Here is a 26,277-nt window from a genome sequence, read left to right as displayed (position 1 = left end):
CACTTGACAAATTCAAAAGGCTTGCTTCATTCGAGGAGCATTAAAAGGAATACAAGATGGGTATTTGTCTAGTTTTATAGATCTTTTTCCCACTACAGTTACTTCCTCGTAAAATCAATTAAATCGCAAACAAATATGAAATATCATCAAAAAGTAGAATAAACTGCTTGATTGTGGCGAACCATTTAACAAGGAAATAAAGATACAGTAATAACTAAAGTTGATTTATAGCGACATTTTCGCGACTATAGAGAATTCAAAGCCTTATCACTTGGAAGTCCCTTGAATTTTAGTTTTGCAGAATATGACCTGTTTGATTCATCACCATTATTATTTTTAGATACTTGATAAACAGAAATACATCCCAACTCAAGTGAATAATGTGAGAGAGATTTTATTACAGACTTTTCCTGGTTCTTGTCATTAATAACTATAACTATTGAGTTTCTAAGTTTGCCATAATAAATAACAAGGGAATTCGGCAAACCCCTGACTTCTGACACAAAGGTATCAATAGAATTAACAGTTCTATTTAGGTAAACTTGAATCAAACTATATGGAATCTCAAGAAGTCCTTCGCACTCGCCATTTTCACAACAAAGCGTCTGAGACGGTTTTTCACCTTTAATTCCACAAGAACAAATCTTAGGTAAATAAAATGGATATTCAAATGTGGGCAATTCAAAGTAAACCGAAGAGCTCGTTAAATCCTCTTCATTTGGTGAAGTTATGTCTGAACCGGGACTTAAGGGGGAGTTTTCTCCATCGACGGAGTGCTTATCGAAAGCTATCCTTAATATCCTTTTAATATCTACTTGATCTGCACTAGATTCAGAGTCCTTTTTCGTTAGAAGCCTTGACCTCTTCTCAGCAAATATATCGGGATACCACTTTTGGTTACCTTTTTCCCGAAAACGCTTTCTTTTAGTTGATATTTGGGACCTCAATTCCCCTAAGAAATTCAATGCATTAAAAGAGTTGTCACCTTCCTCGAACATTCCAATTTAAAAAGTTGCCTTTTTGAACCACATTAACCTGCCTTGCTTCTGAACTTTCACTGTTGTCGCTAACTTTCAATATTCTAATTCAGGAATTTCTGGTTTTGAAGGCTCCAAGATTTATTAACAAAACCAAGGAAATAAACAGATTATTACTGAAAAGTGTATATATAGGACAATAGTTTGACTTTTTAAACTAAAAGTGAACTTTGCTTTCATCCTAGTCGTTTTAGGTTAATAGGCGCATTTTCCGTTTGGCCGGGTAAACGTAGCGGCACAGAACAGAACCCAAATAAGAGCAAACCTCACCTAAGGGTCAAACTTTTAAGATGAGATATTGACATTTACTCAGCTGTCTTGTGTTGTTTACCCTTTTATTGCAATTGTGGCTTAGTACTATCGCTACAACTTCCAGTGTGTTTCCTTGAATAAATCATTGTAAAAATTGAAATATATGTTCGTCTGAAAGGTAAAAGGAAAATATTATAATGTTATATAACTAAGATGAAAAACGCGTATAAAAGTTGGAGTATATTTATGAGTGTGAATGTAAGGCTACATAAAAATACGAAAAAGGAGCGTAACTAAAGGTTTTAAAGAATAATGCAAGGGGAAATTTTAGTGAGCAGTAGAAATATTTCGAGAAAAGAAAGTAGCAAAGGCGCCCACCCAAACACACAATAACAGTAACCATTTGTAGCCTCAATAAGAAAAAGATTTTTCCTAAAAACATGGAAAAAGTATTGAATCTCATATTTAATTACAATGATAGAGTAGGAAGTGATATATTCACATCCTTAGTTGGCTACTTAGAGAAATGGTTTTCGAGTATTTGTGGGAAGAATAGATGCTTGTTTAAAAAAAAATTGGAATTTGAATGTGAAAATCTATTGATGCCAATTTCTCAAGAAAATAGTGATAATGGGGACGCTAGAAAAAGGAGAGCACTAGAAAAATATTCTGAGCTTTCTTTTCTAGTATTAATTGATATTCTAATGCACAAATATGAATCTATTAATGAAAACTACTGTAATCAAATGGAACTATTGATTGAATTTTTAATATTGATCTTCTCTTCTAGGAGTGTAACAGTGAGTGACCTCTCTGAGGATAAATTCTCAGTGTTCACCGATGCCCTTGTTGATCTATTGAAGAAATTAGCAGACGAGAAATACAACAATCAGGTTCCTCATATTTTGGTTTCAAGAATATTTGATCTATATATAGAAATTGTGTTAAGATTTGAAGAAGTGAATGATAATATATTTGGGATAGTTCTTCCATTTTTGCAAGAAATTCTTAGAATTATTAGTCAGGGTATAAGTCCAGAAACAGCAAAAAACTTGGGTGAGTCACAAATAAAGTTTTTTAGAAAGATAATAAGGTCAATTTGCCCCAAAAAAATCAACGAACTCGTCAAAACCATAGTAGAGTTCTCAGAAGACGTTATTTTTTCTAATTGCTCTGAAGGTACAAATGATATTATAATTCTTTTTGAAGATATGCTTGTTGGACAACTACTCTCTTTGAAAGAACTACTTTCGTCACTTTGTGCACAAAAAGTAAGTGAAAAAGATGGCACTAAAGAAAATGAAGATAATACACACTTAATAGCAAAATCAAATCTTGTTATTGAATTCACTTACACAATACTTAAACTAATAACGAAAAATAGGAGGATAATTGATCAAATGGCAGGTTCTGGAAAAGTAGATAATTTAGTGGATAGTATTATTCTTAATCACACCCTGGGTTTGGTTACTTCTGAAAGTAAACTCACTAATGGAGAGGTTTTAGAGACAAATAGTGGATGTTATGTAGAAGTTCTTCTTTCAGGAGGACGAGGCCATTTAACTATATTACAAAGACTTTTTACAATTGTTCCATTATTGCTTTCTATATCTAAAAAGAGCCTAGAGAGAATTGTTGAATATCTACACAAGGTACTTGAGATGCAAGAAAGGGATAAAGAAAATAATATCAGTGTTGAGTTGCGAGAAAATAGCTTTTCTCGGTTCTCACTTTTGTTCCCCGTACTTTGTGAAACATGTTGTTCCGTTGGCATTAGATACGGAATTTCTCTTATAAGAGAGGTCTTATTACTTTTTGAAGTCGCAATAAGAAGAGTAAACCTCCTATATTGTGAACAAGGAGATTCTCTTTCTTCTTTCTTGGAGATGAATTCCGAACTGCTCCCAATAATTCACGTCCCAAGTTTTACATATTTACTGCTTTTTGACGTGTATTTATTTGCAAAAGGAACAGTGGGGGCGGGAAAATTTCTTTTTCATTTTCTGACATGGTGTTCAAAATATGAACAAAACTATATTTTATACTACACAGCATATTGTATTACGAGCAAAATTAGAATTTTGGCAGAGGATGGTAATCTAGTGGATGATAGTTGGCTATGTGAATCCGTTAAACTTTTATTTTACATTATGATAAATTATTCTTTAGGTTGCAAAAGTAGTAATTGCAACGCTAATAATAAGTATTGTGAAAATAATTCACTTTTATTAGAGTTTATTAAAAAGCCGACTTTAAGTAACAGACAGACATACTGTTTTATTTGCACTTTGAACGTCATCTATGCTTTGATTGAAATAGGATCTGATTTACCGGTCAAGTGCCTTGGAGAAAAGTTTGAGAGAGTTGGAAAGTCAATTATTTCAATTATGGAGAAAGATGAGACAAAAGAAGGTGATAAAATTCAAAATAACTCAAAAATAGATTTGATAAATGAACAAAAACAAACGAAAAATAAAGAAAGATATGGCATTGGTTTATACGAAGATTATGCAGGTCTTAGTCATTTGAGATGCATTCTACTTTTTCTGCCGGTTGGTGCTGAAAGCAAAGGTATAGCAAAAAGCATTCGTCAGTTATTTAAAAATCTAATTGATATAACAACTCTCTTTGACTCTGATAAAGAACGTAAACTCCCTGGAGTGGATTTAGAAGCATATATGTGTAATTGGGTCATAACCTTATTTTATGTATTTTCGATAAGAGACATGCTTTTTCACATTTCTGGATGCGGCGAAAGCTCGGATGAAGAAGATGAGGAGGGAAAAGAAAATAGGGATAGCGACGAGGGGAAGGAAAGTCACTGCATTGCATATAGAATATTCAGAGAGGAAGCAGAAAGGGTAGAAGATTGCTTCAGTAAACTATTAAACTTTTACGAGGATAAAAGTATATTCATAAATCAGTACATTGATCTGTTCTCAGTTTTCGCAGCAATAGTGGAGTATATGGGTCTTGCCGAATTGAAAGTGGGTTTCTCGGACAGAAAACTTCAAAAATATGCAAAAATGTTTGGTAGGGAGAAGATGACAGAATTTTACAAGATGACAGTGCAAATGGAGGGAAATTGGAGAAAGGAATATGCAAAAGAGTGCATTTCCAATCGTTGCTTGCTTTCAATACTGCGCTATGGTATTCTCGGATCTGGGCCAACAATCCATTCGATAAAAAGTGAGGAGATAACTGGATCTGTAAAGAGTTTGGAAAGGCTGTATAACACTAATCTAGTCAAACCCTTCCGTTAATCTATCAATTTCCCTCTCAACAATTATAGGAAACACTTCTTCATATGTTTTTTTCCTCATTTTCCACGAGACAGTAGATGTAGTGAAATTGTCGGTATCTTCAAAAATGTATTCAGGTAACCCGTCGAGTAAACGGGAGTATTTTTCTAATCCTTTTAATTCTAATTGTCTGCATTCCAAAAGCCTTGATAAGGAAAGCCTCCATGCTCTCAATATAGCTGACCATTTCAGGCCGCAACTGGATATTTGGTGCGTCTTTTCAACTATGTATTCGTTTTTTTCAGGGTCGTCAAATTCAAGATCAGCCTCCCCACAAACCCCAAGTTTCTCCAAAAGGGAGCGTTCAATGATGACTTTGGGTTCTTTAACTTTTTTCATACCTTGGCTAGGGATAAACACAACTTGGTCTTGCCCAGAAAGAAAGCTAACCTTTAGAATATTTGAGTTATCAACGCCATGAAAAGATATAAATTCAGCTTGAAAGCTTGGATAACTTGGATGGTCTGACATTAAAGTATATATTCCTTCACCTGCAATCTTCAGCTTTACTTTTGGAATAAACGATTTAATTGTCTCACAAAGTCTTACTCCATATGTATATCTCCTTAGATCTCCTCCCTTTAAATCGTTTATATGAAATACCTGTTCAGCTTCCTCATTATTGTCAGAGTATGGTTGATCGTATTTTCCATTTTTTATGGTAATAAAACAGCCACCTCCCTTAATTGTAAAAAGCTTTTCTTTTCCAAAAAACTCAAAACTGAAATCACCATCTTCAGAAATAGTAACTTCACCATTTTCTGTTTCAAATACTTTAGGCCCTTTTATCCCAATCGTATCTAAAATATGGTTCTTATTTAGAAATATTTCTTGTTCCCCACAAAGTAAATCACAGTTATGATTACCTTCTTTGTTACCTTTGCCTTCATCTTGATAATGGTCTATTCTCTCGGAAAATATATTTGAAGATCGTAATTTTTCGCCCCATTCAATATCATAAAGTCTAAATCTTGGCGCAGAGGAAACTAAAGGAGCAGGAATATCAAAGTCCTCATATTCGTCAATTTCATTGTAATTAAAGTCGTTTTCATCGCAGCCCCTGCTCCCAAGTGCACTGCAACCATAGTCTAAATGTTCTGTTCCTGGATAAGTTACAGGCTCTGACTTGACATTACATCCTACAAATCCAGATGGCTCTTCAAAATCTAATTCACTATTTTCATTATCTCCTGCACTAAAATTTTGTTCTATATTTTCACTGACATAATTTATCCTGGGAATTCTATTTAAAACATTATTTCCGTTTTTCTTGCTCTCGCTCTTTGGACCAACTTCAACTATGCCAAAGTTAGGAGTCACTCTAGGTGAATCCCACAAATTATCGCCGTAAACTTTATTGGTTATTTGTGAACTTTGTTGATTTACATGTCTATTCTCACTTTTAATACCAACCACTCTTTCTTCTATGGCAGTCAATCCACTTACTTTTTTCCTCCTTCCAATACAATAATCAGGAATCTTTAAAAGAGTAGAACCGTCCTTAATTGGCATCTTCTAAATTATTGACTTATTTTAAATAATATATTGGGCGCCGTATATACAACCAAAATTTCTGCCTTTTTGTATTGATGTGTTGCTATTTGTATTTTCTCTTTGTTAAGAAAACACAGGGCAGAAGGAAATAGAGCCTTAATTATACATATTTCAACCTGCACTACAAAATTCTGTTTTTCATGTGTACACACATTAAAATAGCTTTTATAGATATAATTGTCGATCTTCCTCAAACAGTGGACTAAAGTTGCAAGTTTTAAGAGTAAACACAAAAGTACCGGTCACGTCTCTAAGAAATAGTCATTTAAAAACTCAAACCAGACTAATTGAACACACTCTCCTTTATGTTAAACCATTCATTTAAGCTTCCTTGAGCCTGTTTTAGCCGTTTCCCACAATTCATCTGCAAAGTTTTTTGAGGTATATTTACCACCCACTTTAGCAGTAGATCCCGCCAGCAACAGGCGGCAACTTAGGGTGCATTTATTTATAGAGCCTTATTATAAATAACTGTGTTTTGTGTCTACCATCTAAGAATAGTACATGTAAAAAAAAGCAAGGGTGGCAAAAAAAGGGAAAATAAAGATCCAATTAAAATACAACAAATATTGAAGATAACAAGATAGTTAAAATAGGGGTGCTACTACAATAAAGTTGTAATGCCTGGAAATCACAAAGGAATCAGGAGATCTGGTAATATTTAAAAGTGCAAACAAAAAATAAGAAATATGGTCTTAGATAGTACAGATAACTACAACAAATGTAGAAGAAAGGCGTTAAGAATCCTCCCTGTTGTTTTTGTAATTGTAACTATAATTAATTTATATGTAATATATACCTACTATCACCTAATCCCCTTGTTGAGCGAAAAAAAAGAGTCAGGTATAGCAGAAATTTTTGTATTTAACTTCTTGGTTATAGTAACGCTTATCTGTTTTGTTTTGAGCATTTTTACTCAACCAGGGACGATACCAGATACATCGGAGTGGAATTTAAACTCAGAAAAGGCTGAGGAAAGAAGTGAAGGCCAGAAAATAGATGTAGCGAATGAGTTAGATGAATTACAACGCAAGGTTATAGTTTCAAAGGAGTTAAAAAGTAATGGAGAGAGAAGGTACTGCAAATGGTGCGCAAAATACAAACCAGACAGAACACATCATTGTAGAGTATGCAGGAAATGTGTACTAAAAATGGATCATCATTGTCCATGGATAAGTAATTGTGTTGGTTGGGGAAATCACAAATACCTTTTACTTCTTATTCTTTACTCTGGAATTACAACATCCTTTATGGCAGCAACATTAGCTCCAACATTAAGTAAAGCATTAAATCAAACAACTATACAGTTTGGTGACATGGTTGCGTTGTTGTTAGCAGAAATATTGTTGGTTTTCCTAGTAGTTGTATTATTTTCATTTTTTATATTCCACATGTGGCTAGTATTCAATTCCATGACGACTATAGAGTTTTGTGAGAAATCTGGGAGAAATCAAACACATAATATATGGTTCAAGGGATATATGCATTCATTTAAACAAGTTTTTGGTGCAAATCCTTTCCTTTGGATAATTCCAATAGGAAATCAAATAGGAGACGGAGTAAACTTTGAACACTCACATATAAAGGCAGATGATTTGAATAAAAGCGATGGAAGTGATATTTATGAAAAGGATAAATTTATTCTCCCAAGTTCATCTATTGATTTCAAGAATTCAAGAACAGATTCACGAACAACATGTGATTTGAGTTCAAATGTTGTAAATTGCAAACCAAGTTCGTCTCCTAATGAAACAAGTGTGCTTTTAAATTCAAAATAATGTTTTAGGATTTTAGTTGAACTGAACACTATTTATAGCAAATTTATATATAAATATATATTTATATAGACCTTTGTGTGTGTTTCCTTTCACTATTTGTTAATGTACTCTAACTTTCGTTTACTTAAACATGCAATCGAAATTAAATGTAACAATGTCTGCTTTATTTTTATGTTGAAATCATGTTACTAACATAACTGTATCGAAACGAAAAAAATGTTTAACTGACCTATTTAGTGGAAAAAATTCAATATCGAGATCTTCCAGATCTTCTGCAAGACAACTACTAGCAGGCAATTTTTAGTTTAAATTATCTGCATGTAAGAGCGGGCGCAGATTCATTGTTTTCGAAATTTATGCGAAAAAAGAGCTTAATTTATCCTTGAAAAAATAGGTGTAATGAAAAAAAAATAGTGCAATACTAGATTTATGTGGTAAGTTAAAGGCTCGAATAATTAAAAATGAAGACAACCATGAAATTCAAAATAACTATCTTATTCATAAAGCTTTATCAACAAAGTGTTGGTGGTTTAAGTGAGAGCAAAAACTAGAGGCTTGAAGCCTTCTTTTTGACCTTTTTAGGTTTTGAAAATGGGGTATGTTTTTTAACATTCAAAATATTTCTTAGCGAAAAATTACTTTAACTTCTTTTTTCATAAATAAATTAAAACCATCGTTTGTTAAACTGAAAAAAATTGACTTTAAATTATAGAAATAACACAGGTAACATTAGTGAACAAGAAAGGCTAGATCTTATACAAGCTGCAAACTTTACAAGAAGAGATCTTATACAAATATACTCAAGATTTAAAGCCCTAGATACAAATCATAATGGGGAGTTAGACCCACATGAATTGTTTGAAATGCCTGAAATAGCAGATAATCCATTAGTAAAGAGAGTAATCTCAGTTTTTGATACAAACAAAGATGGTAAGGTTTCGTTTGTTGAATTTATTATAGGCCTAGCAAGATTGGCAGTAGGAACAGATCCTGAAGAAAAGATGAAATTTGCTTTTGATATTTATGATGTTAATGGAGATGGGTGGATTTCGAATGGAGAACTTTTTAAGGTTATGAAAATGATGGTTGGTGATAATTTGGAGGATCAACAAGTAAGTTTGACTTTTTTCTTTCAATTTTTGATGATATTGCTTTAATAACTTCACCCTTACGTAAATTAATGTTTATATTTTTTTTTGCTTATTAAAGTTACAACAATTGGTTGATAGATGCATTATTCAAACGGATAGAGATGGGGATGGACTAATATCTTATGATGAATTTAGAGATGTAGTTGCACATTTGGAGCTAGATAATAAATTAAATCTGCAGCTACAGTTTGAATGAAAAAAATTGTGGTAGGATTAATAAAAGTAGATAAAGTAGAAGTAAATTTAATAATTATTGTTAGGGATTAAAACTATTTAATTCATTATATTGACATTGCAATTCTAGTTTTTATATTATAAAAACATTTAACAATGTAAATATTAGTTTGAACTATTCTTATCAACATGCTTTAAATATTTTAATACCATTGAAAATGTATTTATTATCTTTTTATTGTTATATAATAATTCTATTTAGTCACATTTGATGTATAATTATTGTTTAAATAACTCTATTTCAATTTATAAAACGACTTGTTTAACGTAATTTTCTCGTTTAATAGGAAACATAATTACTTCTAGCCTTTATTCTTTAGCATAACTATTAAGTTACAAATAAAAAACTGACCTCATTTGAAAGTAACATATGAAAAGTTTGTAGATATAAGTAATAGGAATTACAATTCGACTCTATGAATCTAATACAAGTGAAATTACATGCATGTAGTATATTCACCTAAAATTTTAGGTGAATATGTATAGCGGTAAATAAGGACATGCAATTATATGAAAGTGTGGGACCTAATGTAAAAAATAGTGATAATAGTAATTTAGAAGTGAAAAGTTAATAATTTATATCATATATCACAAACCAAATATATTTCAAATATCAGACGTTTTAATCTGAAGATAATGAAACGTGAGATTAATGTCCTTTATACTCGTCAAAAAACGCAAAAATCCAAAACATGGCATGATGGGATAGTTGTAATAGACCATTTTAGAGGTACAAACAAAGTTTCACTATATAAAGTGGATGATAGTGGGAATAAGGGTGAATTAATTGAGTGTTATTCAACTTATATAAAAGATCTAACGGTTAGTAAAATTAAGTTTCCAAATCATTTGTTGGAGATAGTTGATGAACAAAATAACACGGAGCCTAATGAAGTTGAGGTAAATAAACTGTTAATAGCTAACACTTCAATTTCAAGGTCAAGTAAACCATTCAAATCTCCCTTGATTAAAGTGATCAATAAAGATAAGAACGAAATTTGGAAGTCGAAGCAGAATAGAGTAATAGACGAAAACAAAAATGAAAGAAATATATTTCCGAAAGTAATGTCTATATTTAGCGTGTCGAGTAAAAAAAATATTTTAAAAAGTTTAGATAAATTATTCACGCAATGACGAATAAAATATTAAAGTATGTTAAATGTCAAATTCAAGTATCGGAAATTAAATCTATTGAAGTATACTCTCAATGTGTTGTTTATTCCAAAGTTGATAATAGTGCATTTTGTTTCTGATTAGATCATCATGGCTTCCTACTTCTTTTATATTTCCATTATCCATATATGCTATTTTTTCAAAGTCCCTAACAGTGGAAAGCCTATGAGCAATAACAATAATGGTAAGTGGGTATTTAACGACGTCTTCTATTAACCTTATTATATCTTTGACTTCTGGATCCTCATGTGAGCACTTAATGGTATCAAGAATATCTTTGTATTTATTAGTACTATCAATATTGCGTAAATCACCCTCATTTAATGTATTAGAATGTTTGTGTAGCATTGTCAACATTTTTACAATAAAATTGTGATTAATTAAATCTAAGGAACTCGTAGGCTCATCTAAAATCCAAATGGGAGACTTTTTTAACAAAAGCCTTGCAAATCCAAGCCTTTGTTTTTCGCCACCTGACAAACTAGAACCCCTTTCACCAACTATTGAATCATATCCTTTGTCCATTTTAACGATACTTTCATGAATTCCTGCTAACTTGCATGCTGCTTTAATGTCTTCTAAAGAAGCGTTACTATTTGCAAGTTTCAAGTTATCAGCAACACTCATATTTAAGAGTAACACATCTTGTGGAAGAATAGATAAGCATTTCCTATATTCTTCTATGTTAAAGTCTCTGATATTCTGATTAAATATCTTAATTTCACCACCATATGGTTCAAATATCCTAAATATTAACTTTGAAAGCGTGGTCTTTCCACTTCCAGAAGATCCAACAAGTCCCATTCTTTTTCCCAATGGAATATCCAAAGAAAGATTACTAATTACCACTTTATTTGTGTCTTTACTGTCATTATGCGATTCTTTTTTGTACCCAAAAGAAACACCTTCGAATTTTATCGAGGAATAGTTGCCCTTATCATTCATATCTCTATAAAGTTCTAGAGGTTTTTGGTGATTATTACTAACTTCAGAAACAGTTAAACTTGCGTTATGATTATCTTGAGTACATTTTCTGTTTTCAATCAGGTAATAATTATTTGGAAATATAGACATATATTCATTTAACTTTTTTAAGTCTATCATTGTCAGTTTTGTTTCTCTGTATATCATACCTATAAAATTTAATGGAATTGCCAGTTGGAATAGTAATGATGTAACTAAAACCATTGAACCAATTGGAATAGCCCCAGATAATATTTTTTTTGTTGTCAGTAACATTGTTGAAAGCAATCCACCAGTAAATATTAAATTCTGGCCAAAATTCAAAAAAGCCAACGACGTTTGAACTTTAATATTGGAGTTCATATATACTTTTTGGTAATTTGAATAAATATCATATAATTGTTTCTCGCAGTTTAAGTATTTTAGTGTCTCAATATTCATTAGTGAATCGCCTAATAATCCATTAGACTTTTGTTCAGAATTGTTCATATCTCTTCTATACAAGGTTCTTTTGTGAGTAATTCTTCTTGTAAAATCCATATAGCCAAACATTGTAACTAATGTTACTAATGTTACCTCATAACCAACTTTTTTAAGAAGAAGCATAAGTACCAAGATAAATTCTGCAGTTGTCGGTACTATTTGAAAGATCATGATATTTAATAGCTGGGAAACAGATTTGGAACCTCTCGTAATGATTGTAATTAACTCGCCGGCTCTATGACTTTGAATGAAGTCCAAACTACTTAGATTATGAAAGTGATGAAAGGCTTTTAGAGATACATCTCTACACGCCGACTGGCTTACTGAAGAAAATAATGCATTTCTAAGTTCGCTAAATCCGGAAGAAGATATTTTCGCTACTCCGTAAGATCCTATTAAAAACAATGCATTTAGTGAACTTCTTATTGAATTCAAATTACCTGCAGAACCAATAACTCCCAAATTATTAATTAATTTGGAGAGCAATAAGGGAGCTTGAATTGTTGCCATTTTTCCAATTCCTAAACTTAATAACGATAATACTATTCTTTTTCTGTACTCTGTATTTTTAGGCCATAAATATTTAGTTACTATGTGCAAATTATTAGCATTATTCTCGCTTATCATCCTACTTTTCTTTAATATTTCAATTAAATTGTTTTTTTCCATGTGGTTATAATCACTCTTATATTTCATCATCCTTCTTACATGCGCAAAGTTACATCCATACTGTGGATAGAACAATATTGGATAGATCCCTTTCTTAAATGTTAAATTCAACATATTTTTTGTATTTAATAATAAATATATTTTTTTTTTTGATGATTTAATGCCAATTTGGACTCCTTTCGAAACACCCCACATAGTTATTAAATATCAAGATAAAAAACGGAAATTAAGGGTCAAATTAAAATTTAGGAAAATAGAGATTTGAATAATCAAACTAATATATTATAAATATTCAGATTTTATTTGAATCCCTTCTTATTCGTAATTCAGCATAACACATGGTAAAAAATAATATATACTTTGAAAGATAAATTTTCGTTAATTAATAAAAAAGGCGTTATCATCCATTATAGTCTCAAATATTTAAATTTGTGATCTTACATATGATAAATATAATCATGGAAAATTGTTCAATTACATCGAATATATTTCATAATAAACAAATTTGCTTTAATACAGTAGCAATATAAACTGAAACAAAATAATGATAGGCGCCAATGGTTTAATTTTTCAGCATTTGATTATTTATGTATTTTTTTTGGCTCTAAATCGAAATGAAAGAGTAACTACGAAGTGTGAGGATTGATACACAAATAAATACATAAATAGCACATAAATCTTTATAAGATGGCTTTTTCTCTTTTCAAGAAGGTCAATGAAAAGGTTTTAAGTTCGGTTTCTTTACTTGACGCTTCTTTGGATGTAGACTATTCCATTGCTAATATTAGAAATTCAATAACAAGTGGGAATGCAGACAAGATAGAAAGTGGGATTGAATCTTTGTTAAATTTTAGTGAGGAGAATGCCAATGCATTGATACTACAGAGAGAGTGGGTGGAAGTTGTATTCCAAGTTATAAAATGGATGGGAACGGATGTAAATGTGGGCATATTCGGTAAAATACTTCAATTAATAATTAAAATGATACAAAATGAGACAGATACAGAGTGTATGGGGATTAAATGTTGTAATCCATTTGTATGGGCACTATTCAACAGTGAAAATGACGTTATTGTTGAGAAAAAAATGAATTATAAAATGATTGAAGAAATAGTTGAAATAAGTAAAGGAGGAACCTTGTTAATACAAGTATTGAAAAATTTGAACTATGACGAGACAGATATATATATAAAATATGATATTGTTAAAATATTATGTATCATTCAGAGAAGCGAATTGGGTAGGTATAAATTAGATGAGATAATACTGTCACAGGGAGATACAATAGGAATGTTATTAGAATTGCTATCTGATGGACTTAAGGATTATAGCTCATATTTACAAAATACGCTAGAGTTGCTGATGTTACTGACAAAAAAAAATTCCGAAGTTCAAAAAATAATAACATACAATGGTTCTGCACAAAGGATAATAAATATTGTGTCAGAAGAATTGGAAATCATGTTAAAAAATGTAAATAATGATAATTTAATAGATTTCTCATCATCTGATAAAATATTTAATTCATTTATTGGAATAGTTGATTTAAAATCATGTGATTATTCAAACATTAAGATTATTGAACTATCAATAGAAATATTATATCACATTTCTCAATCAAGCAATTGTTTAAATTATATTATAGAGTCGCAATACAATGAAAATAACAAATTAATTGTTTTATTGGAAAAATTACTTGGGTATTATACATTGCTAATGGAACACAATTCATTTAAGTTTGATTGGAACAAATTTAATGTTGGTGAAAATAGGTCAGAAGTTGAAAGAATAAAAAGTGAAAAGGATGATTTAATATTTTATTCAATTTTAGTGAAAATACTTGATATACTAATTTTGTATTGTAGTCAATTAAAAAAATATGACGATAAATCACTTGAAAGAATTCAAGAAATAATATTGTACACAATATTGAATATAGATTATATTAAATATGGCATTATAGATAAAATAAAGGATTTGTTAAATATATTTATGATTAATAATATCAAGATGACAGGAAATGTAAGATGGATACTATTAGAATTATCATCTGGAGTAACACCAAGTATTTGGTATGGATTTAATAAGATAATAATGGACTATACACCAACAATAAAATATATAGCTGAAAATAAGTTATCGGATAACGAACAACATATGAAACAAATAGAAGAATTAAGAATAAAGTATGTGTCTCAAATGGAGACGAGTATATTGTATTGGTTAGACAAAATGATAATATCAAAAAGTGATATGACAAAGGTAATAAATAGGGATGAATGGATTTATGACTTACTATTAAATAGTGCCAATTTAACAAGTAATTTTGAGTTGTCAAGTATAGTTCCAAATAACAAGGGTTTACTGAGAAGCGATTTCTTCACAAATTATATTTCGTTGTGCTTCTGGTTTCCTGTACTGGAGTTTCATCGTTTAAGCAAAGATTCATTTTTTTCAGAATTTGAAGATCAACTGTTATATCTTGATGGGAAAATAAATGATAATTGTGGCAATAAAGATGAACAAAAGATACATCTGACTTTAAAGTATCACTACAGAATATTTAGAACATTGCAGGGACTTCAAATGATGATTTTGGATTGTGAGGATTCACCAGACTTTCTGATTGGTGGTTTTGGACATCCAAAAACAATAGAAGATTTAACAAATGACATTTGGAATCCTAATTCAATAAACAATTTGAGAAGCGGAAGCTACTGTGGTTTAAGTGATGAATTTCCTAAGGAAGTGTTCAATAATGCCTTGGAAATAACAAAATATATGGTAAATGATATACACAATTCCTTGGAAAAAATTGATATATCCAATGAAAATAGTAATAACTCAGTATTAATTGATTTTATAAATAGTTACTGTATAAGAGAACCAAAAGATTGTACTGATAACGATACTAAGTACAACTTTAATTCATTAACCACTCTAGTTCAGAGTTTAATATCGTTGATAATAGTAAATATTAAGAGCGATTCTGAATTGGAAATACCAGAAAAGATGTTAAAAGAGTTAAAAAAACTAAATGAAAAAATAAAAGGAATGATGATAAACAGAGATAAACACAATAACTTTTGTTTAGTTACAGATTTGGTTAGCATTATATTTTATAATACAGGTATAATGAAAAATTCAAATTTAATTACTCAAATAATCAAAAGACTTGGGACAGGTATTTATAATAATAAAATGGTGTTTTTAAAAAAATCGTATTCATGTATAATACAGTCACTAAGCAAGTTAAACAACAAAATATTCTATCCAAGAGACAGTAATTTCGGTAAATATGGTAATAATATTAATAACAAAATTATCTACAATCGCAGTAATAGCAATATTAGTGGTAATATTGGTGATATTGATTTGCCATCTTTAAACGATTTGGTTGAAGGAAGAGAGGAAAGAGTGATGTTGGGAGAAGAGGTAGATGGGTGTTGTATGAACTGTATATATTTGAATGAGAAAATGTACCAAGAAAGAGAATATTTTAGTAATTTAATAAAAAAGAAACAAGAGGAAATAGATGTGCTTGTAAAAGCATATATAGAAAGCAGAGATATTATATTTGGAAAAAAAGATATATTGATAGATAAAAACACTTACAACGAGAAAGACAATGATTATATGATTCTAATTGAAATGATAGGTATATTGAGGCGAAAATTTCCGCAAGTAAGAAGATTTATTGAAAATAACTTTGTGTTATCATCAAAAACTAAATCCGATATACTGAATTCAATTAATGTTCAAGTTAATGAGCTAAAGGATGTAGATTATGAATATATACATGATTTTAGTGATGAAAACTTAAATATTGGAGTTGAAGCCATTTATCACGATGATGGAGGTAACATTGACAATAAGTATGAGGATGGTACTAGTTACAACGTCAATAATACCACAGATCACGACTGTAGTGTTTACAATGTAGATGAGAAAAACAATGACAATGTAAGTAACAACGATCTTGCAAATGAATATCAAAATAGTGAAACACAGTAAACAATTGTGAACTGTAATCAAATACAATAAGTTTATGAATTCAAAGATTTTTATTCGATAAAACAAAATAGGTTAATTAATAAAATATATGTTGTTGACAAATGCGACAACTAGTCTAGTTTCTGATTCTTACCACCAAAAGCATCGTCCAAAGAAAGTTTAGATTGACAGCAATTGAATATGTTTTCTTCAACAGTGTTTTTGCATACAAGTTTAAATATCTTAACTTGTTTATTTTGTCCAATTCTGTGAACTCTGTCTTCAGCTTGTTTTTCAATTTGTGGATTGTAATCTAAATCCATCATGATAACGGAAGAGGCGATTGTAAGATTGATTCCCTGTCCAGCAGCCTTTGTAGACAGTAGAAATAAGGGAATATCTGTGTTTTGGTACTTTTCAATGATAATTTGTCTGTCAAAAATAGGTGTAGTGCCGTCTATTCTTAGATAAAGGTTTTCTGATTTGTATTTAATTCTTATATATTCTTCGATTATATCTAGTAACATTGTATGATGACAAAAAATGAGACATTTCTCTTTATTCTGAAAAACAATTTTTTTGATAATATCATCCATTTTTAGTAATTTACAACCTCCATATAAAATAGAATCGTCCCTGATTAGGTATTTTTCCAAAAAAGGAATATCCTTTTTTTTATTTAGCTCGTTTAACTGAAAAATGTGTCTTTTCACAAGTTGATGTATTTCATAATCACATAGTTGTGTCACATATTGCTCTACTCTGTTTCTTGAATATTCCATGTATTCTGGAACCTTTTTGCACAGGTAATTTGCCAATTCCCCAATTTCCTTGCTTTCATAGTAACCTTGATGTAGTAGTGAATGGTTGCATATTCTTCTCATTCTGAATATTATAGAATTCACATATTTCGGATCGTAGTGATGATTGGTATTGTTGTTGCCAACCGCATAGGGAGAAGAATCATTGTCTAATTCCTCTTTCTCTGTAGATATATCAATCCCCTCCTCCTCTTCTTCCACCTCCTTATTTTCTTTTTCTGAAGAAAGATCGCTTGAAAAATGCTTTTCTACCTTCTCTTGTATCTTTTTACTAACTGCGTTCAACAGGCTTTTGTCAACCAAAGCAATAGCATTATTGAAACTATTATTTTTATCTTCAATATTATCGTCATTTCTCTCTTCTTCATCCTCGACATTATTCTCTTTCTTATATTTCTCGTATTTTTTAACAAACCCTATTTCCCTTAAATATTGATTCATTTGTAATTGGGTTAACTCACAAAATTCAATAAAGGTGTTTTTTTTAGGCAAGCAAGAAAGAACGTCTTGCTTAGATCTTCTTAGTACAAAGGGAGAAATAATTTCCTGTAAAAATAACACCTCAGAATTTATTTTTTTATTGTCGTCAAATTGCTTCTTTCTTTTGTAACCATTGTAGGCGTCCTCCAATAATGAAGAACTAAAGATCCTCGGCATCAGAAATATCAACATATTACTCAACTCGGATATTGAATTAGATATGGGTGTTCCTGTAAGTAAAAGTTTTCTTTCCGATACAATCTTTCTACTTAAAGACTTGTACCTTTGTGAAGCTGAATTTTTTATATTATGAGCTTCATCTACAATCATATATGAAAATTCAAAATATTTAAAAGCAATATTTATGTCAGTCTTGCTACTTAACATCTGAAAAGTTGTTATTATCACATCCAAATTGCCACTTTCATAATCTTGTATCATGTTGTCCGCTATATTTCTTCTTTCTTTTTGAGAACCGTGGTATTTAACTGCTCTTAATCTGGGTGCCCATAAAGATACTTCCTTAGTCCAATTATCCAGTAGTGATGCTGGACATGTTATTATTACAGGTTTGAATAGTTTTTTTGTCTCAAATAAATATTGCAACCAAATGCATGTCTGAGCTGTTTTACCTAAACCCATTTCATCTGCTAATATACCATTATATGAATTCTTGTGCAAGGCTAATAACCAAGAAACACCAACTATTTGGTAGTCTTTAAGTCTATTTTCTTCGAGCTTACTCAAATACTCGGAAAATTCGCTTTTTCTTAAATTTTCTGTCAATTTATTCATGTTACAGTGACCGTTTTTTATGTATTCATGTTCGAATTTTACCCCATCCTCTTTACACATATCCTCATTACCTATGAAAAACTCTACAATACCTTTTTTCATTCTTTGTGAAATATCCAAGCAATATACTAACGCATCGTCTTCCCTTGATATTTTTTCTTCGTGCTTTCTTTTCTCTTTCTCTCTTAAGTATCTCTCTACACCATTTTCATCAAGATCCTCATCACTATTTTCACTATCATCATCTGCTTTCCTTTTCCAAGTATTCACTGACAAATCTGAATTGCTGCTCTTTTCTATTATTTCTAATGAAGATGAAGAACTGTCAGAAAGATTTCTCACAAATCTCTTTCTTTTAACCAGTCTCCTAAATCCACTATTATATTCGTCATTTTCCTCCTCCAAATTATAATCATCATCTTTTTTGTTGCTTTTTATTCCATTTATACTTGCATCTTTATCATCTAAATATGAATATTTGTCCAAGTCTAGATTCATTTTCTTCAGGTTTGCTATATTTCCTTTGTTCTCAATTGATGCATCAATATCACTATTATTATTTTCAATTTTTGTCACTGGAAATAATTTATTCATATTAATTTCATTAATATTAATAGTAATAAGTAATTATTTGCTTGATAACACTCAATTAACGAGACTTGAACCCAGCTTTATTTATATCAACTTGACTTTCAACAAAAAAAAGTCACCTAATTCGAATATTACTTATTATTTATGTGGCATCACAATATGATGAGGAAATGCCTCTGTATTTCAAATGAATTTATTAGTATTTAAGCGGAAAACCTACATTTTAACCATTTCTTTAATGCCGGCACACCCACCCCAAAGTAAGTAATAACAAATGTTTAACATAAAAAATAAATAAAATTATACTTCAAAAAAATAACCTTGTATAACCGAAATATTTGTATACACACACATTATTTAATTAAATTAAACAAACAAAAAAATCTGAAATAAGTTTAAAAATGGCGAAAACACAGTACAAGCAGTTGCAAAACGAAAAATAACGATATTGAATATTTATACATATAAAACAGGTGAGAACTTATGTCAAAAATAGGTAAATACACCTGGTTTTTTCGCCTTATGTTTTGTCTTTAGATAGCTCAGATATAAAACTATCCACATTTTCGCTTCTAGATAATATTGCCTGGTCTATTTCAACGAGATGTTCATCTAAAAGTTCTTGTAACAACTTATCCACATTGTTGTTTCCATTTGTGTGAGTGCACTCTTGTTTCCCAGATTTACTTTCAACTATTAATTTTTCTGGTTGTATATTTTCAAATTGATTCAGCAGTTGGTTTATCTCTTTAACTTTACTGGCATTATTGAGACCCATAACACCTTGGTCAGATAGTTGCTTTTGCAATTTTGGCACAATTTCAAGTAATTCAGATGATATTTTTTCTCTGTTTGAAGCTTTTTCTAATTTTGAACAGAGTCTATCCAGTTTAGATGCCATTAACAATAGTTCTTTTGACTCCTCTTGCAGATTTAGGGAATTTTCAGCATAAATCCTGTTTTTTGTTATTTTATTTTAGTGAAATTTAAGGTAAAAGTCAACTTACTTAGATAGATCACTTCTTCCAGATATTAATGCATCTTTAGCCTTTTTTCTCTCACACTTTGAGTCTCTTTCTTTTTTTTGATATTGTCTTTCTATTTCCTTTTTTCTTAGCTTTAGTTCAAATATTGAATCGTCTATAGATATTTTATTTCCCATAGATTACTATTAGTTTATCATAACAATGACCTATAATTTTTACAGTTGTACTCATATGTATCTTTGTCACCTCTCTTCAGTGGTTCTTCACCCAGTATGTGCTTTTCTAAATAGTTGAAAAGGTAACCGCCGAGTACTAAGCCCATACATTTTTGAGGATTTAAAAATAGAATTATTAGTTGTAGTTTAGTAAAAAAGCAGCATATATGAGTCTCTTTACAGAAAATTTGTCTAAATATATACACAGCGAAATCATTTAACATGGATAAATGATAATTAAAAAAATTAGATATATGAATAAACGTTATCTAAAATGAACACAATACCATTACGACTTTTTTTTGTATTCAACTTATTAGTCCTCTGCTTCTTAATGCCTGCTGAATGGCAAATATTTTAGACCTTTCTTCATCTGTCCATTGAGGTACTGAATTAGGCTGTATTGAAGAAAGTGCATTTATTAATGCAGGATTCGGATTATTTATAATTTCTTCAACAAGAGTAGAAATATCACCAAAGTTTTTAAAGTTAATGTTACTACTCCCACTATTCCTAGCATTAAGTACTTGTGTTCTTATGTTATTTGCCTTGTTCAGTTGCTCTTTATTTAAAGGTGTAAATGGTTCATTTACCATTCCCAAAATGAACTGAGCATGTAGTAGTGCATAGCAAAACTGTGGGTTGTCTAATAATATACTTCTCGCTGTTTCTGGATTTTGTACTACGAGTTTTTGCATATGCCCCATTAAATAAAATAATTGAGACACTGACATTCCTTGTATTAATTGTATTATTTCTGACGAAATCGAGTCGTAGTTTGCTGCATTAGTTGTTTGAATAGTTGGAATCGAAGCCACTTCATCCTGAGCTTGCTGGTTGTGTCCATGAGTATGTATAGGCGCATTCATGGATATTTGATGGTGTATTCCGGTATTGACTTCAGCATTTTGCTGAGCAATGTTACCGATTCCTGCCTGAGTCGCACCTCCTACTGGTGCCATATTGGTATTTGTATTATTAACTACCAAATGGTTATACCTACTTCTCATATCCTGACTTGCCCAATCCACTCTGATTGCTCTTCCTCTGAGTTCATATCCATTCAAACTCTTTATTGCTATAATACATGTTTCTATATCTCTATATTCACAAAATGAGAATCCTCTGCTGAGTCCTGTGTCTTTATCATGAACTATTCTTATAGATAGTACCTGACCTGCTGTATTCATTACTTCTCTCAATTCATCTTCTGTCGCGTCAAAGGGAACATTTCCAACTATAAATTTCGATTATAAATGGATTGTTAAATGAAAAAAGTTAGTAATTATTCATATTTTAGTTGTTATTTCAAGTTTTATCGTGAGATGTATTATTATTACATTAGTAATAATACCGAAATATACATAGTTGCTTCAAACTTACCCCAAACTTGGTTTCCACCAGACGAGTGCATCTTATATTATAGGTTTAACACCTAGAAATCAAAAATAATCTATATTTGTTATGTGCACGTTCTATTTTGTAGCTATTTCAAGTAATAAAATAAATTATTGCGATTATGTTGATTATTTTAATATCTCATATATTGTTTTCTCTAAAGTAAATTAAACATCGGCGCCAAATGTCTATTTTATATAAAAAAGCCATGTACAATTTAAGCACAAATATTCAAATGAACTATCAAGTATATAGAAATACTTGAGTATAAATATAGTTGTCAATTGGTTGTTGAAATGAAAATCCAAATTTTTGCGATTATTATCGATTTCTATGGGTGAATACACATATAATCGTTGTGACACCAATAAACTCTGAACTACATGATTATATTATTCTCATCTGCATAAATTTGTATTCAATTAAAGCAAGCAGGATTTAAGTGTACAAGATTAATACAATAAACAATTATTTCCAGTCTGACTGAGTTGTTTTCTTCCACTATTCCTTTTTTTGACTCAAACAATTACTAGTTCAATAGTAAAATATGATTATTTGTAAATTACTTGTGCGGTCTTCTACTAACACTTATTGGTTATGATTTTTAACACATACAAATAATTAATTAACGCATAAAAATTCTATTTCTGTTGACAATATTAATTTATATGGATACATATAAAAATTAATGATACATCTCTTTATTTTTAAACATTTAGTAATGAATTAGTAATATTAATTTTTATTATTTCAATTGAATTTTTAACATTCGTATTTCACCACTAGAAGCAACAAAAAATATTATTTTTGAAGATTTTTAATCAATAAAAAATAAGTACTGCTGTTTTGTCAACATTTTTCATTTCCAAAACATATCAATAACTATTAAGAAATGAAAGAATCACTATGTTTTTGTGATTACGAGGAAGGTGCCAATTATAGCACTCCAAACCCTAATACAACCATGCAACTAATAACAAATAGAAATGTAATTAATGAAAAAGTGGACAACTCTAAAATTATGTTATTTTGCTTGGCATCGATAGAAATAGTGAAAGACGTTAAAGAGTTAATGGACATTTATTCTGAATTAGTTGGCTTATATTGCTGTGAAAAGTGCATTGACAATTCAAACAGAATAGCAAAACTGATGGATTTAAATATTAAAAGCGATTCATTATTTTTGGGAAAAATAATTGTTAAAATGATTTTTATATATCATGAACTTAACTCCATCAAAAACAACAAACTTGTTTCACTATTGCTTGAAATAGTGAAACACTATATTTTTACAAAGCAACTGGAATTTGAATCAAGTGAAGACTATTGTGAATTAAGTGATCTCAACTCATATTACACAGGTGATTTGATTGAATATGTTTCTCTCATTATGTCTTTTGTAATGATTCAAATATTACTTGAAAATTACGATTACTCCTTCACTGTATTAGATTATGTTGGGAAGAAGTACCCAAATGTTGAACTGCTTTTAAAAAGCCTCAGGATGTCTATTAATGAAATCCCAAATAAAAGTAGTTTATGTGACGACAAAAATAAGGACATAGATAACCAAAGTGATTTAGACATCCATAAACATTACTCAACATTGTTTCCATATTATTCACACATAATTAATTGTTTTGTGAGATCAATATTAACTCTGTATGGAGTCAATCTCAACTGTTCTCCAAACGAAAGCATACTTACCAAAACAGACAAGGAAACAAGCAATGGTAAATTTAAGTTGAAGAATCAAGATACCTATAACGAATGCATTTCAATTTTAAAGAGTTGTTTCGAGTCTGGTGGAGTATGTACGAACTTTGAGTTGGAGTATTCACTTTTGAGACTCTACTTTGAAATTGAAAATAATATTGATACAAGCATGGAAATGATGGAAAGAATTGTTGATAAATCACCATTTAACGATAATTATAGGATATATTATGCCAAATTATTGTGCAACAAAGCAATTCAAGTTAATCATAATAATTTGGTCCAAGCCAAGTCATTATTAAAGAAGGCCATAATGTACATCCCGAATTCTTCTGATGTTTATAATGACCTTGCTATTGTTTATAATGAATTGGGGAAAAAAAATAAGGCAATTTGGTGTTTTGAATTGTCCATAAATTTAAATCCATTAAATGTGAACACTTATAATAATTTTGGAATATTTTTGAGAAAAATAGGTCATGTTAAAGAATCTATATTATGTTACGAGAAAATAGTTAACATTAATCCGAAATGCATTAATTCTCTGAATATTATTGCTGCACTTTATAATACAACTGGAAAAATTGACTTAGCCTTTGAATACTTCAGTAAATGTATTCAAATCGACTCCAATAATTCGGATGTATTCAACAACCTTGGAGTTCTTTACAGGGACGTTGGTAATTTTGTTTTTGCAAAAAATTGTTTTTTAATTGCGATTAACTTAAACAAAAACAATATTCTTGCCTATCAAAATCTAGTTTATATATTAAACTACTTCATTCCAATTAACATTGATTCAATTAAAAATAAATCTAAAGATTATTCAAAAGATATTGTTGTTAATGGTGAGCTTTGCTTGAAAATTTGTGACAATCCAAAATCCTTAATTGTATCTGAAAATGCCAAGGACAATGCATATTTTCCCCCAGATGCTCGCTGGCTTCTAAATACAGAATACTATATTCATTACGAAGATATGATAAGTATTTCTCTGGAATGGGGCGATTACTTGACACAAATATATAAAGAAACAAAAGAAAATCTTGATAAAATTATTCCAATAGCAACTGTTCCAAATATTGACGAAAGCAATAATTCCTCATGTGAAATTAAACTTGGTTTCGTCGGAGCTGAATTTTTCCACCATGCAGTGGGATTTTTTATTTATTCTCCATTAAAGTATATTTCAGAGATAAATCAGGCTGACAGTAAAGGCAACGGCAGTGTTAAATTCATTGTTTATATTTACGATAATTCACCCCATCATGATTATCTTTCTGACAGTTTTAAAAAACTTGTAAAACCTGAAAATTGGAGGAATATACGTGGAAAAGACGTTGTTTCAATTTCAAAACTAATTAGAGAAGATGGAATCCATATATTATTTGATCTAAGTGGCCATACAGTAAATAATAGTCTTGAGGTTTTTGCATTAAGAAACTCACCAATACAGATTTCCTGGATAGGTTATCCAAATACTACTGGTTTAAGGAATATTGATTATAGAATCACGGATAGTATTTCTGATCCAACGAGTACAAAACAAAAATATTCTGAACAACTTATTTATCTTCCGGAGAGTTTTTTGTGTTTCTCAGTCCCACATACTGAATACCCAAATATAGGTGACTTACCCTTTAATAGAAATGGTTACATCACATTTGGATCGTTCAACAGATTAACTAAATTACATCCCATAACTATTGATTTATGGGGTAGAGTGCTGAAAAAGGTAAATAATAGTCGTCTCATATTAAAGTCTAAAGCTTTCACTTCACCTAAATGTCATTCATTCTACATGAATATTTTTGGCGAAAGATACGGAATTGAAAAAGAAAGATTAATTTTTTTACCATTAAGTGATACTTATTACTCACATTTGGATTTATATAACAAAATTGACATATCATTAGACACGTTTCCTTATTCTGGCACTACAACTACATTTGAATGTATCTTTATGGGAGTTCCTTTAGTTACATTTTGTTTAAATGATAATATTAACCCGAATATAATCTATAGTAACTGTGATAATCCAGAGTTAAATACTGAAATTATTTCTTTTCATTCTCAAAATGTTGGAAAGTCAATACTATATAACCTAAATCTCACAGAACTAATTACTTACTCAAAAGACCAGTTTGTAAGTGTTGCTACCAATCTCGCGAAAAATACAGGAAAACTCTCTTTTCTACGTTTTAGTCTTAGAAAAACTCTTATTAACTCAAATTTGTGCAATGGTGAAAAGTTTGCCCGTGATTTTTCAAATCTCATGATTGAAGTCATTAAAAAACATAATGATTTAGGTTTAAACTCAAGAAATTAATTAGTTTAAATATTTATCTTGAACCATTTCTTTATCTGCCTACATTCATTCTAATTGAAATCCAACTTTTGAGCATTGCTTGTACATGAGCTTGATTTTCAACACAAATATTCGGTTTGGTAATAAATCGATGACAAGTATTTTCCCCGTACTCCTTCAGATATGAATGCAACATACATCTCTCCCAGTACCTGCAGATCTTTGAAAAAGAACAAATTGGAACAAAACAAACAATTAAAGACAAACAGAACAAGTGCTGCTCATAAATGCTCAAATTATGAAAGTAAATTAAAAATCTAAAAAATAAACTAGTCTCTTTATCTGGAACAAAGACCAAACAATTCATATATAATAAAC

At 30.3% G+C, this 26,277-nt stretch overlaps 12 protein-coding genes across 12 annotated transcripts; 6 read left to right on the top strand and 6 right to left on the bottom strand.

Annotated features, from left to right (window-relative positions):
• Nucleotides 1–245: 245 nt before the first annotated feature.
• Nucleotides 246–998, bottom strand: FG379_002878 (uncharacterized protein; the record flags this gene model as incomplete). The annotated part of the gene is made up of 1 exon (XM_067328568.1): nucleotides 246–998. One exon carries the CDS (start codon nucleotides 996–998, stop codon nucleotides 246–248), a length of 753 nt encoding a protein of 250 aa, XP_067182066.1.
• A 731-nt stretch (nucleotides 999–1,729) lies between these two features.
• FG379_002876 (uncharacterized protein) lies at nucleotides 1,730–4,482 on the top strand (the record flags this gene model as incomplete). The annotated part of the gene is made up of 2 exons (XM_067328566.1): nucleotides 1,730–4,276; nucleotides 4,327–4,482. 2 exons carry the CDS (start codon nucleotides 1,730–1,732, stop codon nucleotides 4,480–4,482), a joined length of 2,703 nt encoding a protein of 900 aa, XP_067182064.1.
• Nucleotides 4,483–4,531: 49 nt separating this feature from the next.
• On the bottom strand, nucleotides 4,532–6,103 carry FG379_002875 (uncharacterized protein; the record flags this gene model as incomplete). The annotated part of the gene is made up of 1 exon (XM_067328565.1): nucleotides 4,532–6,103. One exon carries the CDS (start codon nucleotides 6,101–6,103, stop codon nucleotides 4,532–4,534), a length of 1,572 nt encoding a protein of 523 aa, XP_067182063.1.
• A 731-nt stretch (nucleotides 6,104–6,834) lies between these two features.
• Nucleotides 6,835–7,923, top strand: FG379_002874 (cell cycle regulator with zn-finger domain; the record flags this gene model as incomplete). The annotated part of the gene is made up of 1 exon (XM_067328564.1): nucleotides 6,835–7,923. The coding sequence occupies one exon, from the start codon at nucleotides 6,835–6,837 to the stop codon at nucleotides 7,921–7,923; it is 1,089 nt and encodes a 362-aa protein (XP_067182062.1).
• A 591-nt stretch (nucleotides 7,924–8,514) lies between these two features.
• Nucleotides 8,515–9,270, top strand: FG379_002873 (uncharacterized protein; the record flags this gene model as incomplete). Its single annotated transcript, XM_067328563.1, has 3 exons — nucleotides 8,515–8,519; nucleotides 8,636–9,035; nucleotides 9,133–9,270. 3 exons carry the CDS (start codon nucleotides 8,515–8,517, stop codon nucleotides 9,268–9,270), a joined length of 543 nt encoding a protein of 180 aa, XP_067182061.1.
• Nucleotides 9,271–9,944: 674 nt separating this feature from the next.
• FG379_002872 (ABC-transporter) lies at nucleotides 9,945–10,442 on the top strand (the record flags this gene model as incomplete). The annotated part of the gene is made up of 1 exon (XM_067328562.1): nucleotides 9,945–10,442. The coding sequence occupies one exon, from the start codon at nucleotides 9,945–9,947 to the stop codon at nucleotides 10,440–10,442; it is 498 nt and encodes a 165-aa protein (XP_067182060.1).
• A 54-nt stretch (nucleotides 10,443–10,496) lies between these two features.
• FG379_002871 (ATM1-like ABC transporter) lies at nucleotides 10,497–12,710 on the bottom strand (the record flags this gene model as incomplete). Its single annotated transcript, XM_067328561.1, has 1 exon — nucleotides 10,497–12,710. The coding sequence occupies one exon, from the start codon at nucleotides 12,708–12,710 to the stop codon at nucleotides 10,497–10,499; it is 2,214 nt and encodes a 737-aa protein (XP_067182059.1).
• Nucleotides 12,711–13,283: 573 nt separating this feature from the next.
• FG379_002870 (VDP USO1 YBL047C family vesicular transport factor) lies at nucleotides 13,284–16,610 on the top strand (the record flags this gene model as incomplete). The annotated part of the gene is made up of 1 exon (XM_067328560.1): nucleotides 13,284–16,610. One exon carries the CDS (start codon nucleotides 13,284–13,286, stop codon nucleotides 16,608–16,610), a length of 3,327 nt encoding a protein of 1,108 aa, XP_067182058.1.
• Nucleotides 16,611–16,720: 110 nt separating this feature from the next.
• On the bottom strand, nucleotides 16,721–19,279 carry FG379_002869 (SWI SNF-related; the record flags this gene model as incomplete). The annotated part of the gene is made up of 1 exon (XM_067328559.1): nucleotides 16,721–19,279. The coding sequence occupies one exon, from the start codon at nucleotides 19,277–19,279 to the stop codon at nucleotides 16,721–16,723; it is 2,559 nt and encodes an 852-aa protein (XP_067182057.1).
• A 517-nt stretch (nucleotides 19,280–19,796) lies between these two features.
• FG379_002868 (developmental) lies at nucleotides 19,797–20,438 on the bottom strand (the record flags this gene model as incomplete). Its single annotated transcript, XM_067328558.1, has 2 exons — nucleotides 19,797–20,232; nucleotides 20,284–20,438. 2 exons carry the CDS (start codon nucleotides 20,436–20,438, stop codon nucleotides 19,797–19,799), a joined length of 591 nt encoding a protein of 196 aa, XP_067182056.1.
• A 347-nt stretch (nucleotides 20,439–20,785) lies between these two features.
• Nucleotides 20,786–21,891, bottom strand: FG379_002867 (uncharacterized protein; the record flags this gene model as incomplete). The annotated part of the gene is made up of 2 exons (XM_067328557.1): nucleotides 20,786–21,714; nucleotides 21,861–21,891. The coding sequence occupies 2 exons, from the start codon at nucleotides 21,889–21,891 to the stop codon at nucleotides 20,786–20,788; spliced, it is 960 nt and encodes a 319-aa protein (XP_067182055.1).
• An 876-nt stretch (nucleotides 21,892–22,767) lies between these two features.
• Nucleotides 22,768–25,920, top strand: FG379_002865 (spindly like TPR repeat protein; the record flags this gene model as incomplete). The annotated part of the gene is made up of 1 exon (XM_067328555.1): nucleotides 22,768–25,920. The coding sequence occupies one exon, from the start codon at nucleotides 22,768–22,770 to the stop codon at nucleotides 25,918–25,920; it is 3,153 nt and encodes a 1,050-aa protein (XP_067182053.1).
• Between the last annotated feature and the right edge of the window lie 357 nt (nucleotides 25,921–26,277).

The sequence above is a fragment of the Cryptosporidium bovis genome (genome assembly GCF_009768925.1).
Source record: "Cryptosporidium bovis isolate 45015 chromosome Unknown contig_4, whole genome shotgun sequence".
Taxonomy (NCBI): Eukaryota; Apicomplexa; class Conoidasida; order Eucoccidiorida; family Cryptosporidiidae; genus Cryptosporidium; species Cryptosporidium bovis.
Note: the sequence above shows the minus strand (reverse complement) of the source record. Positions and strands in the feature narration are given on the sequence as shown.